The following is a 13,759-nucleotide window of genomic DNA, read 5'->3' as shown; positions in this document are numbered from 1 at the left end:
ATTACCAAATTGTCACCATTTGTTCAGGGCAGTGTAGGAAAAATCGAACTGGAACTGTTAACCGAACATGAGCCTGGAAGCGGTTCAACTGGCCTAAACGGTAAACCAGCTAGTTTAACCGTTCTAACTAGGCCAGTCCCGAGCAGTAAAAATAGTGTTAAAAAGAAAAAAAAATACAAAATATTTAGTAAAATATGAAAATATATTTAAAGAATGATTAAACAAAGAAAACTAATGGAAAGAAAATGGATTTTAAAGAATCGATTTGTGCCATGGGTACTTTTGAAAATTTTCAAAATATAGAAAAATGTAAAATTAAATATTAATGGCCAAAACAATTTTCAATCATTGCCATAATGATAAAATAAATAAAAAATACATTACAAATAAAATCTGTTATTTTTTGGGATTTTTTTAAAATTACCCGGTTGGTTCACCAAATCCAAATGAAACAGTAGCCGGTTCCGATTAACCAGGCGATTGATTTTTCCTACGCTGGCATATATATAGAAAAATATCTGAGTCTAGAAGTAAACTAACGGTTATGTATAGTAAAATGATGATCCAGATTGTTGATTCACCGATCCAGACTGATTTTTTGCTAGTTCACTATTTTTTTACTAGTTCAGTAAATGGCGATCTGGATTGCCAACTCACCAAGCATTATTTTGGATGCCCGATCCAAGTCATCGTTCCATCTTTCGAGCCACTGGTATCGCCAAACGCACTAGACATCCATCTTCTAGATGGATACTAAAAAATAATCATCTCAATGGACTTTAAATTGGACGGTGTTAAAATTGGGTGCAGTTTGGATAGAGCCAAGCTCACAATCAAAGCGAAGCACAACTTCAAATAGTGTCAAGAAATGTGGATTCAATATTAGAAGTCTTTATAATTATTTAAAATATATTTTATTTTTAAATATAAAATTTATAGTTTAAAAAATAGTGTAGATCGAGCGAATCTACAAAAACTTGAAAATCTTGGCCATTGATGGTGCAAAAGTGCGTTGAAATCCAATTTTTTTCATTTTTCATGCATCTTGATTTCGAGATGATTAATTTGAAGATGTTCGGACGTCAAAACAACCTCTTCTAATAAATTTTTTGATGTGGGACCTAATGATTGTTTATGTAAATTTTTTCCGAGAAAATTATATTAAAAATTTTTAATTTTTAATTTTTAATTTTTTTTTTTTTGTACTTTTTCCATTTCAGGTTCGAGATTTTTATTCCCTAAATAAAATAGATCATGGAAACGATGCTTTCATATTATTGTACTTCTTTTTCAGGCCCATTGACAGAGCCGACCATAGCCGACCACTGCGCCATTAAAAGCCCACATTTACTGTGTCTATCTAACCAATCTTTCCCCATTCTTTCAATCCAACGGTCCCCATTACTCAACATCTCACCCACCCAATAAATCCACAACCCACCACCCCATTTATAATTTCCTTAATATTATTCACTTGCACTCAGAATAATGGCGCCCATTCCACTCTCTCTCCTCCTCATCCTCCTCATCTCTCTCCTCCCTTCTCCATTACAGCCCCTTCAACATCAGGAAACGCCATCAAACCTAGATAGAGAAAGTAAGGAAGCTTACAGTAATGGAGAGATTTGCAGAGGAAATGAAGCAGGCTGTTCAAAATGGAGTGGATTTGCAGAGAGGAGAGTTGTGTTTGAGTTAGAGCAGTACATTAGCTATGGTGCTTTAATGGCAGATAGGGTTCCTTGTCCACCTGGTTGTGGACGACCGTATTATACAAAGGACTGTTACAGAGCGAGAGGGAGTGTTAGGCCTTATGATAGGGGCTGTTCTGTCATTACTGGGTGTGAAAGGTATACTGGTTAGAATGAGGTTTTCTCTTTTCTATGTTTCAAGCCTTTACAGTTGTATTATGTTTGTTATGGAGGAATATGAATGATGGGTTCTTTGTTCTCATTGTGTGCCTCGAATTCAACTGTTTGTTATGGAGGAATATGAATGGTGGGTTCTTTGTTGTCATCGTGTGTCTAGCTCTCTCTCTCTCCTCTTTCTCTCTCTTGGTGAATATAATGCTGCTTCCTCAACTCCTTGTTATTAGTTAAATGAACCCTATCTACCTGAAATCTCTCTCTCTCTCATTTGTGAAACTGCTTTTGCTCTTTGAATTCTAACCTGTGACTTTAAATTAGGAAAACCTTTATATAAGGTAGCAACTTTAAAATGTAGAATTAAGGTGCAACTTAATCCATTGGAAATTCTGTTTTGATGATGAAAAACTCTTTAATTGACATCGAGATGTATGAATATGAAAAAAAAAAAAAAATTGAGTCTAAAAAATAGTGTATTTTGTAACACATTATTTGGGTCGTTCATTTACAAAATTTCAGATGTTTATAAATCTACCTGATTTAAAGTTTTTTTTAAGATTAAACTTTTATAATTATAGATGAGAATAGATTTTTAGGCAATCCTAATAATTTTTGACACCTGAATTGCATGTTATGATAAAATTTGGAGGTGCGCTTCAAATTGATTGTTTAAGGTTGCAACCTATACAAACCACACTCTTTAATGAACATGATTTGTGCATACGCCTATCTCTTTGAAATCTGAATTCTTTTTTTTTTTTGGGTGAATAATTGTGCTTTCTCTTCTTTTCTTTTCTTTTCTTTTTGGGGTAATCAAGTGGAGATGACATGCCCTTACCCAGTTTTTAATTAGTTAATGGTTTTTTAAGCTATCAGTGTCAATGAAAACCGCAATGTGTAATTGAGTTATGGGGTGTGCTACCACAGTGACCTCAGCCCCTTTCCCAATGTGAGCTGCGTTTGTGTGTGTGCATAGTTAGAGACATAGAGAATATTTATGTGCAAAGTTATAGACATAGAGAATATCTCTCAAACATACCTAGAGACATAGAGAAATGATCTAATGCAACGGTTGTATTATAGTAGAATTATTTCAACCATAAGATTTATTTTAATTTGAAGGTTTATGTGTAACAAAATAAAAAATTCTATCAATTTTAAATTTAGAATTTGAAATCGAATTCCTCTTTCTAATCAGAAAGGTCTCTCTCCGTGACGAATAGCGGGTGCTCTCTCTCTCCAATGTCACCACCAAAAGTACGCTCTCTCTCTCTATCTACAGAATTAGGGACTCTCCAATGGACCACCGAGTGTACTTTCTCTCTCTCTCTACGGAATTAGGGACTCTCCATGAGGAATGGTAGTTCTCTCTCTCCATGGGGACCACCAAGGGTTCTCTCTGCTGATTTTTTAGAGAAAAAAAAGGTGGGAAAAGAAAAAAAATAGAGGAGTCAATCACGAACGATTATCTCTGGGTATTCCTTCTTCCCTTAATTGTTGCAAGCAACAAACAGATTGGATCACTTCTCCACGTGATAATATATTGGGTGAATGCATTCTAGAGAGAAAAAGAGGGAGGAGGGAGAGGGACTATCCTTGTGTCCTCAACTCTATCCCTCTCTGTCTTCTTTGGACTTAGAGACCAGTGTGGGTCTGGCCTCTCTCTCTCTGCTTTGCACTTAGAAACCAATTCTGGCTTGAATATGTTGAATCTTCAAAGGGAAAACTATAAGTGTGTGAAAGGAGATGGCTTGTATTGGTGGCCCCTATTCATTCTCCTCTTACAATACCTTCCCGAGAAAACCCACCCTTTCACACACTAGAATCGAGCTCAGAATAAGTTGTGGTAGGTAATTTTCCCTTATTTTCCCCGTTATTTATTTCTTCCTTTTTCTTGTAAATTACTTATTTACAGCTGATAATTCTTTATCGATTGCTTGGGATTTATAGAGCGTTGTATGGATTTTTCTGAAGCATTTCCTAAAAAAATTTCTTAGTTTGAAATTTGGGTTTCTTTACAAACATTTTGATTGAATGTCTTAGACTTTATACATGGTTTTAATTGAAACTGAGAAGTAATTGAGAATGCAAATTCAAAGCAATCAATGGAGATGCTTTGGAAATTAAGCGCGTGTATATGAGTCTTTACTTTTTGATTTTTTTTGCATGTTAAAAGGTAATTGCTGAAAGCTATTCCTTTTGAAAATTGTAGTTATTTATGTGGTTTTAATGGTTATTTCTGCTAAACTGAAGAAAACTTTGAAATTTAAGTTTCTATCCTGCACCTTCGAGCTTCTGACCTGCATTTTTGGGCTTTTAACTCTTAAGGGCTAAAACATCTATAAAGTGAATTCCCTTTTCTTTTTTGTTTTAGAAGCAAAAGATGAAGTACACAATGGTTTAATGAGTTGGCATTTATTGATTTTAGTGATAGTCCGGAGATTCCCCTGTTTTCCTGTAAATAATATGCATGTTTCCTATTCTAGAATATCAAAGATGTTTTGTTTGTTTCGACCCTTTTCTTCTTGAATAGTTGACTTGGATTGCTTAATCATGAATTTAATGCATTAGAAAAGTATGTAGCATTACATAGTTAATGTTAACATTTGGATTGGGAGATATGAACTTTAGAGTTGGTGGTATGGTTTCAGCAATTTTGATGCAATGGATAAATTTTCCAAGAAGGGAATTCATGCTAGAGAAACACCGTTCGAAATTGTTGAGTCAAGTGATGTTATAGTGACTACACTACCTTCCTCATCCAAAAGATCGTGCAATGGTTATGTTTGACCAAGTTCCTATATTTTTTTGTACTCATAATGTTACTATGACAAGTTGTGAGTGTTAGCATTGATTTAAGGATCTAGGACTGCTGCTTACCTTTGTGACGGTGCTTCATACTTGGATTTGCTTATCAATGCTACCATGAGGATCTTAGTTAACGATTAAATGTTCCTTATAATTTCTAAATAATGGTAAATACCCAGCATGATCACTAAATCTATTGTTTTCATTTGTCAAATCTGTACTTGAAAAAGTCAACCATGTTCCCTTTCACGCTAAAAGTTTATGAATGTAGCGGAGAACAATTGATTGTCCTAAAATCAATAATTTTAGTTTTCATTTTTGTCAGTAAGCTTGATCCTGCAGATTGAAAGGCTAGCAACTGGAGCTGTGGTTCACCATTGCAATATTTTGTTATTATTTTTGGTTCTATTATACCTTGTTTCTTCCCTGGAACTGTTTAATGCTCTTGATGCATGTGCAGGTATTGGATGTATATACTGGACCAAATGGTTTGGCTTCATGGTGGAATACTCTTGAGGCCATGGTTACTGATAAATTCTTCTATTATTGATCCACTAACTTCTAGAAGGATTGCTGTAATTATTTCCAAACATACCTTGAAACAGAAAAAAGGTTTGTACAAATGAAAATTGAGTTAATTTTCCTTTAGTCCTTTTCTTCTTTTCTTATTCTTACTATAATGGACTTGAAATTATTGCATTCCATAAATTCTATATCCATTATATTCAATTTGGCCATTTATCACAAGAACATCACAATTAAGCGCTTTGAATGCAAAATCTCCCACGGCAAACCATTTGTCCACTATTAAGCGCTTTCATTGGAATATTGCTTCATGTCTGGTAGTAAGTTCATACAACTTAATTAGAATTTAGTTCCTCTTCATTATTTCCTTATGGGAATTGGAACTTTCTGAGCTTATTATGAAATGAAATATAATTCGCTACATGGCTACTGTTAATGGTATGTACCTTGAAACTGAAAAATAAAAAATAAAAACATGCATTGTTAATTCCACACAGAAATGTTGAAATAACCCATATCTCTTTGGTCATGGGATAATTCTAATCACTTCCTAAAAAAGGTGGAAAATGTAATTATTCAGAGGAATTGCAGAAATAATGATGATATCAATTGATGTGGACTATTGCAAATTGAAAAGCTATCGGGTGTTCTTTCACGATGATATCAATTGATGTGGACTATTGCAGATTGAAAAGCTATTGGGTGTTCTTTCACGATGATATCAATTTTTTGATTGAATGTGACAATCATGAGCGGCTTGGTTCTCTTCCAAACCAATCCATCAAACAAGTCTCTTAACAAAATTTGTCAATAAGCAAGGCTTTCTTAGTGGTTTCTAGGAAGCATGTGTTGAAAAGGAAAGGGGGCATAGGCACACCAGCTTCTCTCTTGGAGGATTCTAGGAAGCATGTGTTGAAAATCTACATTTGCAGCATTTGAGAGAAATAACTAAACAATTTGACCTTCTTTTCTTGTATTTCATCCAAATTAGCAGCAATCAGCTTAAATATGTTTCATTACTTCATTGTAAAGAAGTTTTCTTATCGATATATTGTCATTTGGATTATTCAGTTCTTTACAACTTGAATTTCATTCATGCAGTTGTGTAGTCCCTACATGTGAATAGAGAGAGAGAGGTTTGTTCCAAACATAAAACAGGATGATGCTTTACATAATGTGGAGAGAGAGAAAGAAAGAGAGAGAGAGAGAGTGTGTGTGTGTGTGAGAGAGGGAGAGATCTTATCATAAATTTAATAGATCGCAAATCATCTGACTGTATTGAGAAAGTAAATGGCAAGCTTCTCCTCAAAGACCCCAACTGTTCAAATCCATGAGTACATTCCAATCATCAAAGACCCCAACTATTCAATGCAGTAAACCTTCAATTGTATTACTATTTAGTTTAAAATTACATTTGTTGGAGGCCCAAAAAGGCCACATATACAAAAAATGGTGCTTCAGTCAACATTTTATATATAAAAAGGGTACCCCTTAGAAAAAGGCAACAGTACGAAAAATGGTGCTTGAGACAACATTCTATATAAAAAAAGATACCCTTAGAAAAGGGCAATATGCACAAAAAAAAAAGGTTGTGTGAGGTAGCATTCTTTACAAAAAGTAGTGCTAATGAGAGATCACAAGTTCAACCAAAAGAGTAATTTCCTGAGAATAAGAAGTGGTGCTAATACAATTTCTCTAATACTCTGCAAACATGAGAAGTATGATTGTCACTTGAATCTGTTACAAACAAAATACTAATTAATTGAGGGTGGTGGGGTGGAGGCAGGGGGGGAAAGAGAAAGGGAGAGAGATCAATTACAAATTCGTTAACAATTGAAAATGATGGATTTAAAAAAGGAACCAGTTTAAGAATATTTTGATTCAAATTCTTCGATATACAGTACACTCCTCAAAGCTGTGCAATTCCTCTTATCATGACCACTAGCTTTACACATGGTACATTTCCTATCATTCTTTTGTGTATTCTCCAATAAGGATTTCAATCGATGCTTAGGAGGCTTTCCTTTCGTCTTCACTAGTAGGCGGTCAAGCATTATCTTATTGTTTATTAAATTCACTTTTTCATACATTGATATTTAATTCCAAAACTTGAAAATCTTTTAGGCTGCCTGTTGACGTGTTTCATCGATATTTTTTTTTACAATTGCAACTCTCTTCAATCCCTCATCCAGAACATGTATTGCTTCTTGAAATGTTTCTTTATACATAACACCATTCTCTGCACAGTCTATCGCCCTTCTACATAATTCATTGTATCGTACAATCAAGGATTCATGCAAATCAACTTGCATTGTATGACCATATTTATCTATTATATACCCTTCCTTGGAAAGATGTAACAAGATGTGATTTTAAAAATATTTTTCATTCTAAAAACAATTAAAATGTGTCTACAAAGTAATCTAGTGAACTCAAACAATTGGCAACTACAAGTTGATTTGATTTTAGGGATATTTAATGTAACAATGGATATCCTTTTTTCTTCATTATATTCTAAGACTTTAAATACAATGAGTTGTCCATCATGGTCGGATTCTATCACAACATACTCAATACTGCAATATAATTTCTTTTGGAATTTTTCAAACATTGCTTTGGTATAAATGCATGTTGCTTCTTTCTCCATTGGAAAATAAGTCTTCAAAACCCGATGTTTGTGAACTGTTTCAAAGTTTGCATCTCTCTCCTTTCTTAATCGACTATCTAATGCAAGTACATAATTCTCAACAAATTCTTTTAGATTGCTTTTTGCATTTACATAGCCATCAAAAAATGAATTCATACTCTCACTCTGTTGGGTTGTAGACATCTCTGCAAAAAAGATGTTGCGCATGAATGCTGGAACCCATTGCTCACGAATGCCATATATTCTGATTAGTCATTTATTCTCTCTTAAATTGTAGCGATCAACGATTGTTTGCCAACGTGATTCAAACTCCTTAATTGTCTCATAATTATGGATGCATTTGTGAAAATCATCACTAAAACTTTTTCTATGTTCCGCATATACATGAGACAACTTCTCTGGTACTTTCTTCAAAATGTGCCATAAGCAAAGGCGATGGCAAGTATTTGGAAATACTCGTCTGATGGCTGCTCCCATGGCAAGATCTTTATCAGTGATTACTGAAGTTGGATGATGGTCAGACATTGCTTGAAGCCATGTCTTAAATAGTCAAACAAATGACTATTTACTTTCATCAACTAGTAAAGCACAACCAAATAACATAGATTGAAAATAAATAGCCAAACAAATGACTCCTCACTTTCATCAACTAGTAAACTTCCAATTCCACCCCTTAAATCTTTACAACTTACAAATAAATAAAAATAACCCTAACGAAAACTAAAAATCCAAATAACATATTTTCTAAGTCCTAAAAAGTATAAAAAAAATAAAAATAAACATCATTTTTTATTTACGTTATAGACTTAGGTGTGCTGGCCATATGAAGTGCAAACCCAATACGGCACCTACTAAGAGGTGTGAGTTGGTTCAAAAAGGTAAGGGGTAGTCCAAAAAGACCTGATTGGAAGTAGTGATAAAAGATATGTGGACTTATGGTCTAACTAAGATTATGACCCTTAATGGTATAAAATGAGTGATGATGATGATGATTAAAACCACCGATTAAAAAAATTGAACCATTGCACCTAAAGTCCTAGCCAAATTGTTCATCATGGTCGAGCATTTCCAAGCGTATTTCGCACATAAAAACTGCGTATTTTGCGCATGTGGGAGTTTCCATCACACTATTGCTGAAATTGCTTTCTCCTGGCCTTGCCACTCAAACTAGTATTTTTCCAAAGCGAAAATACTAACATGGCACTGGATTATGAAGCCTTTTATCTTGTTCGGTTTAAAACACGTAGAGCATTCTTCAATTGTAAATTGTGTTTGGAGAACTGTTGGGAACGGAACCAACTAACAACATAATTTCAGCTAATTCACAATGGCTTGGAAGAATGTAGAGAGACAAAGAGAGCTTAGGGAAATGTCTTCACCCATGTGATTTTAAATATAGTTAAATAAAAAAATGTTTTGATTTTTGAGTCGGGTCTAGTTCGAGTCCAAATCCATATCCCATATATTTTTTGGGTTCAGACAGACCCGGACCCAACCTGACCCATTGCCGCCCCTAATTTGGGTTAGGAGGAGGTTCTAATGTGGCTCAGGGTATTAAGTTAAGAAAGAAGGCAATGCTTGAGTCTATTTAGCTTAAATTCATTATTAAAAATCATGGGCCTTGAAAGGCTAATGAACCTCACCTTCATTGAACATAACAAAATCTCATTTAATAGGTGGGTCTCAAAAAGGCCCTAGCCAATGGTTGAGGGATGGAATGGTCCTCAATAGCTAGCGTATACATCGAGCTCATAAGTCAACATGCTTATATTGTTTTTAGTACACACACAAAGAATCTTGATTTGCATAGGCTTCAAATTTAGTGATGTCTTCTATTGCTTGTTTAGAACCTATCATGCCTTTGAGGATATGTTAATTAATCCATTCACAAGTCATAATTCTAATCTCTCTAATGTTTAAACTATAAACTACAGGTCAAGCAAAGGTTCAATCCATTTACATTTTAAATTTTCGACTAGGAGAGGACAACCCTCCTAAGAAATAAAGGGATGTCACACCCTAACCAATAAAAGGTCCTCAAAAACATAGATATATATGTTAAAGAGTATAGGATTTCAAACTCAACTATCCTAATAAAAAACAAGAATTCAGAGAGAGAGAGAGAGAGAGGGGTGGCAATGGGCCGGGTAGCCTAGCCCAGTAAAACTAGGACTTAGGGTACAAAATGTGATATGAGAGCCAGGCTAAGATAGGCCTGTCTCGGTCGTTATTTATTCATCTTATTTTTCTTTAACTTTAGCCAACCATCAAGGCCTGGGCCAGCCCTTAAGGGAATAGGTTCAAGCTAGGGCCAGGGCTTGGCTCAGTGTGTTACAACGTTGTCAAGTAGCCTGGGATGGTGGCAGGTGACACATGTCACCCCACCACAATGACCAAGGGTAATCCCTAGAGAGAGAGACTCCTATGGGGGTGGTCCTAGAGAGAGAAAGGGAGAGTTCCTACTTCCCACGCCTTGTTCAAAGGGTACCACTACAATGGAGGTTATAATATTTGAATTTGACTGTGATTTTGCAATTGACTAATGTGAAAACGGGTTGGCACATGAGTCTTAGAGAGAGAGAGAGAAAGAGAGGGGAGCATGGGTGGTGTCCCTTTGGTGTCTTGGTGCTAGCCCCTAGAATGCGAACTCCCACGCACTGGTATCATATCATATTATGAGAATGCCACAAGAAAGGCTGGAAAAGAAGAACTCTCTCTCTCTAGAGCTTTCTCTCTCTAGAGCTCTCCCTCTCTTGTATATATGTGTATGAGAATTCATATAGGACATAAGAAAGCGTGGAAAAGAAGGACTCTTTGTCTCTCTCGCCTCTCGTGTCCAATGTTGAGCAAAGGTTTGCTAATATTTAACTCACAAGTGGGGAATACACAAGGGAATATTTGAAAGAGAGAAGAGAGCCACCCCAAATTGTTTTTCAAAATTGCTCTTATTGTGGCGACACCGAAGACATGGCGGATGTTCTGTATGCCCTTCATGGCAGACCACGGTGCTAAGAGCCTTGCACATGTACCCGCGAGCAACCAACAACAATCTAGAGAGAGAGACAACGATGGATTGCAAATTGGTGGTTCTAACGGTCTAAATGATTTTTTAATATAATTATTATTTTTATTTTTTATTTTTTATTTTTTTTCATATTCATGATCTTCGTGTTAAAGATTATATACTCTCTAAAAATCAGGATCAAATTATATTTTAAAAATATATTTTTTGCCAAGCCGGTATTTCTACAATATGCAGGTTGGGCGCATATGCGAACTGTGTCCTTTAAAAAATGTTGAGGTTTGTATAAGGTGCCCATCTTATATTATATAAGTAAGGCGTACATGTAAATTTTGCAAAGCCGTAGTTTCGGTGTGAGAAGTCTATGTTTAGTCCTAATTATGAAAATTAAAATTTCAAAAACAATACAGATCAAAAAGATTTGTGAATACTTGAAAATAGACGTGTCAAACTACCTTGTTACATGCCACATTATTTTTAAGATTTGAAATTTATTTTTTATTTAAATTCATAGATCTTGGGGGCAAGATGGTCAATTGAAAGGTTTTCAACTTCAAAATACTCTTTTCTACTGGATTTTTGAGGTACATCTTATTTCTATAAGGTTGTAATGTTATATAAATTTTTTTTAAAGAAGTGTTCCGAAATTATGAAATTTACATATATGTCCCATTTTTTATAATGCATTTTATTTTATTTTCCAAAATACCCTTTAGTTCAGTCCGGACTGTGCTGAGGTGGGTTTTTTTGCAAAAATGTTGTTCAGAACTGAGAGTACTAAAACGTCTTTTACAAAAGTTCGGTAGTAAGAGTAGTGAACGAATCTATTATTCTAAATGTTATCTCTATGGCTCTCGGTACCATACTATTGTATTCATCTTACGTTTGGTTCTAGTGTACCGAACTATTGTTTTTATCTTAGTTCAATACTCTTAGTACTGAACAATATTTTTTTGGGAAAAACCAACTTCAACATAGTTTGAGATATTTTGAAGAAATTAAAATAGATAGAGAAAAGGGACATCAATGTAAAATTCGAAAAAGATTATGACATGTTCTAAATATCCCAAAAATGATATTTATGTTAATTTCTCAAATTTTCATTTTGATAATATTAAAAATTAAAAAATAATAAAACAATAAAATGAGTGGAAATAAGGTAATCAGATCACAATCATCCGGTTCTCTAACTGAGTCACTCAATTCTCGAACTGATTCCCGATTTTGACCAGGTCGGTTCCCTCCTATTCCAAACCAAAGATGTACAATTTCCCAATCTATATCAGCAAAATTCAAAGCATTGCATTTGTTAGAACATGCTAAACTGATACAAAGAACTCATTAAAAGTTAAACTAAGAAAGAGAGAGAGAGTAAACTATGTGGGGTGTGGCAGTATCGAGGGAAGTGGAATACTGTGTTGTGTATGGAGCAGATGTTGGATGAGGTTTTGGTTGACTGCAGAGTTAGTCTCAGTCCAAGGGGGTCCCCGTGCCAAAAGTGAGCATACACATACACACAAAAAGTATAAATAAATGTCTTAAAGCTCAAGGGGAAATTGGACTCACACAAAAGAAAGGAAAAAAGGGGTTTTAGAAAGAGAAAAGAGAGAGTCTTGGCTCTAGAAAAGAAACCAAGACCTTCCTTGTTTAGGCTGCTATTCTCACATTTTTCTTCATTATAAGCATCCTAAGCCAAGAAATAATTGGTTGAAATGTTTACCCAATCTTCAATTCAACTTATCTATGCTTTGATTATAGGTATCCAAGGCCACACATTCAAAATCATGATGAAATACAACAATAATTCAATGGTATGTTCAAGAAAGAGCATAATAATTCAATATTGTACTCTTTTTTCTCTCAAAACCAAGAAGCATAGGGTGCTTGCGTAAGAGCTCTAACATCTATGGCTCCTCTCTCTCTCTCTCTCTCTCTCTCTCTCTAACATCTATGGTTCCTTTCTCTCTCTAGTCATGACATAAGTCATTTGATATGTAGTCCTTCTTTCAACAATTTGTATTGAGTCAATTGGAACACTTGCTTTCTTACAATATGATAACCCTATGTAGCACTACCAAATAGCCACTATCATTTCCAATAGGATGTAATTTCTATAAGCTCAAGCTTTATTAAAACAAAGTAAAGCATCACCACAATTTTCTTTTTCATCTGGAAAGTACTTTGGGTATATGAAAAAAAATCTCCATGATGACTCTAAAACGATTCTAATGCGGACCGTAAAATTTGAAGTGCAAAAAATGATATAGATCTTACGAATATGTAAACACTTATTTTTAGAGCAAAATGGATGGTTTAGATAATGTATTATAATAACACTATTTTCAAAACTTAAAATCTTTTTTTTTTTTTTTACAACCACATGATCAAGACTGCGATGTATTTCGCAAGTTTTTCGACATCAAAACCGCAATTTTTGGTGAGTTTTGACGTGCGGCTTTTCCTTTCTAATAAACTATGCGAATTTTACGTGGGATATTTTTTCGTCATTTCTGAGATAGAATAAATACACATATCTGCCAACTATGAAAGAAAAGGTTGGTGTATTGAATTTCGCAGATTGGGTAGATTCCAAATTAATTGAATTTATGGGAAAAGGGGAAAGAAGAGAGCATGATTTAGGGTAAAAGAGGGGCTGTGTATCAGTAGTGTGCTCAGAAATGGGGACGCACACGTCTCCATAAATAGGAGAAAAGCTCAGAGCCTGCCCTTTACCATCTTTTTCCCCACTCACTCTCAGTAAAACCCTCTTGTCTCTATCCCGTAAATATAAGGGAGAAGTTTATATAGAACCGAGGCACTAAACAATTAAATTTGAGCCTATTTCAAAAATTTCACTAGAAGAAGTTGTTTTGATGTCCAAATAACTTCAAATTG

At 34.8% G+C, this 13,759-nt stretch overlaps 1 protein-coding gene across 2 annotated transcripts; it reads left to right on the top strand.

Moving 5' to 3' along the window:
* Positions 1-1,103: 1,103 nt before the first annotated feature.
* On the top strand, positions 1,104-6,261 carry LOC148782542 (uncharacterized). Of its 2 annotated transcripts, XM_088865419.1 has the most exons (3): positions 1,449-1,847; positions 5,131-5,282; positions 5,882-6,261. In XM_088865419.1, the coding sequence occupies exons 1-3, from the start codon at positions 1,489-1,491 to the stop codon at positions 5,884-5,886; spliced, it is 516 nt and encodes a 171-aa protein (XP_088721545.1). In that variant the 5' UTR covers positions 1,449-1,488; the 3' UTR covers positions 5,887-6,261. The 2 variants fall into 2 exon arrangements, 1 of the variants encoding a protein (XP_088721545.1); XR_016054634.1 differs by lacking the exon at positions 5,882-6,261 and having other exon boundaries at positions 1,104-3,708; positions 5,131-5,318.
* The last annotated feature ends 7,498 nt before the right edge of the window (positions 6,262-13,759 follow it).

This window comes from Amborella trichopoda, chromosome 4, assembly GCF_054954075.1.
Source record: "Amborella trichopoda isolate Santa Cruz 75 chromosome 4, AtrichopodaSantaCruz75HAP2 v2.0, whole genome shotgun sequence".
Lineage (NCBI taxonomy): Eukaryota > Viridiplantae > Streptophyta > Magnoliopsida > Amborellales > Amborellaceae > Amborella > Amborella trichopoda.
The sequence above is the reverse complement of the archived record's forward strand: the minus strand, read 5'-3'. Positions and strand labels throughout refer to the sequence as shown.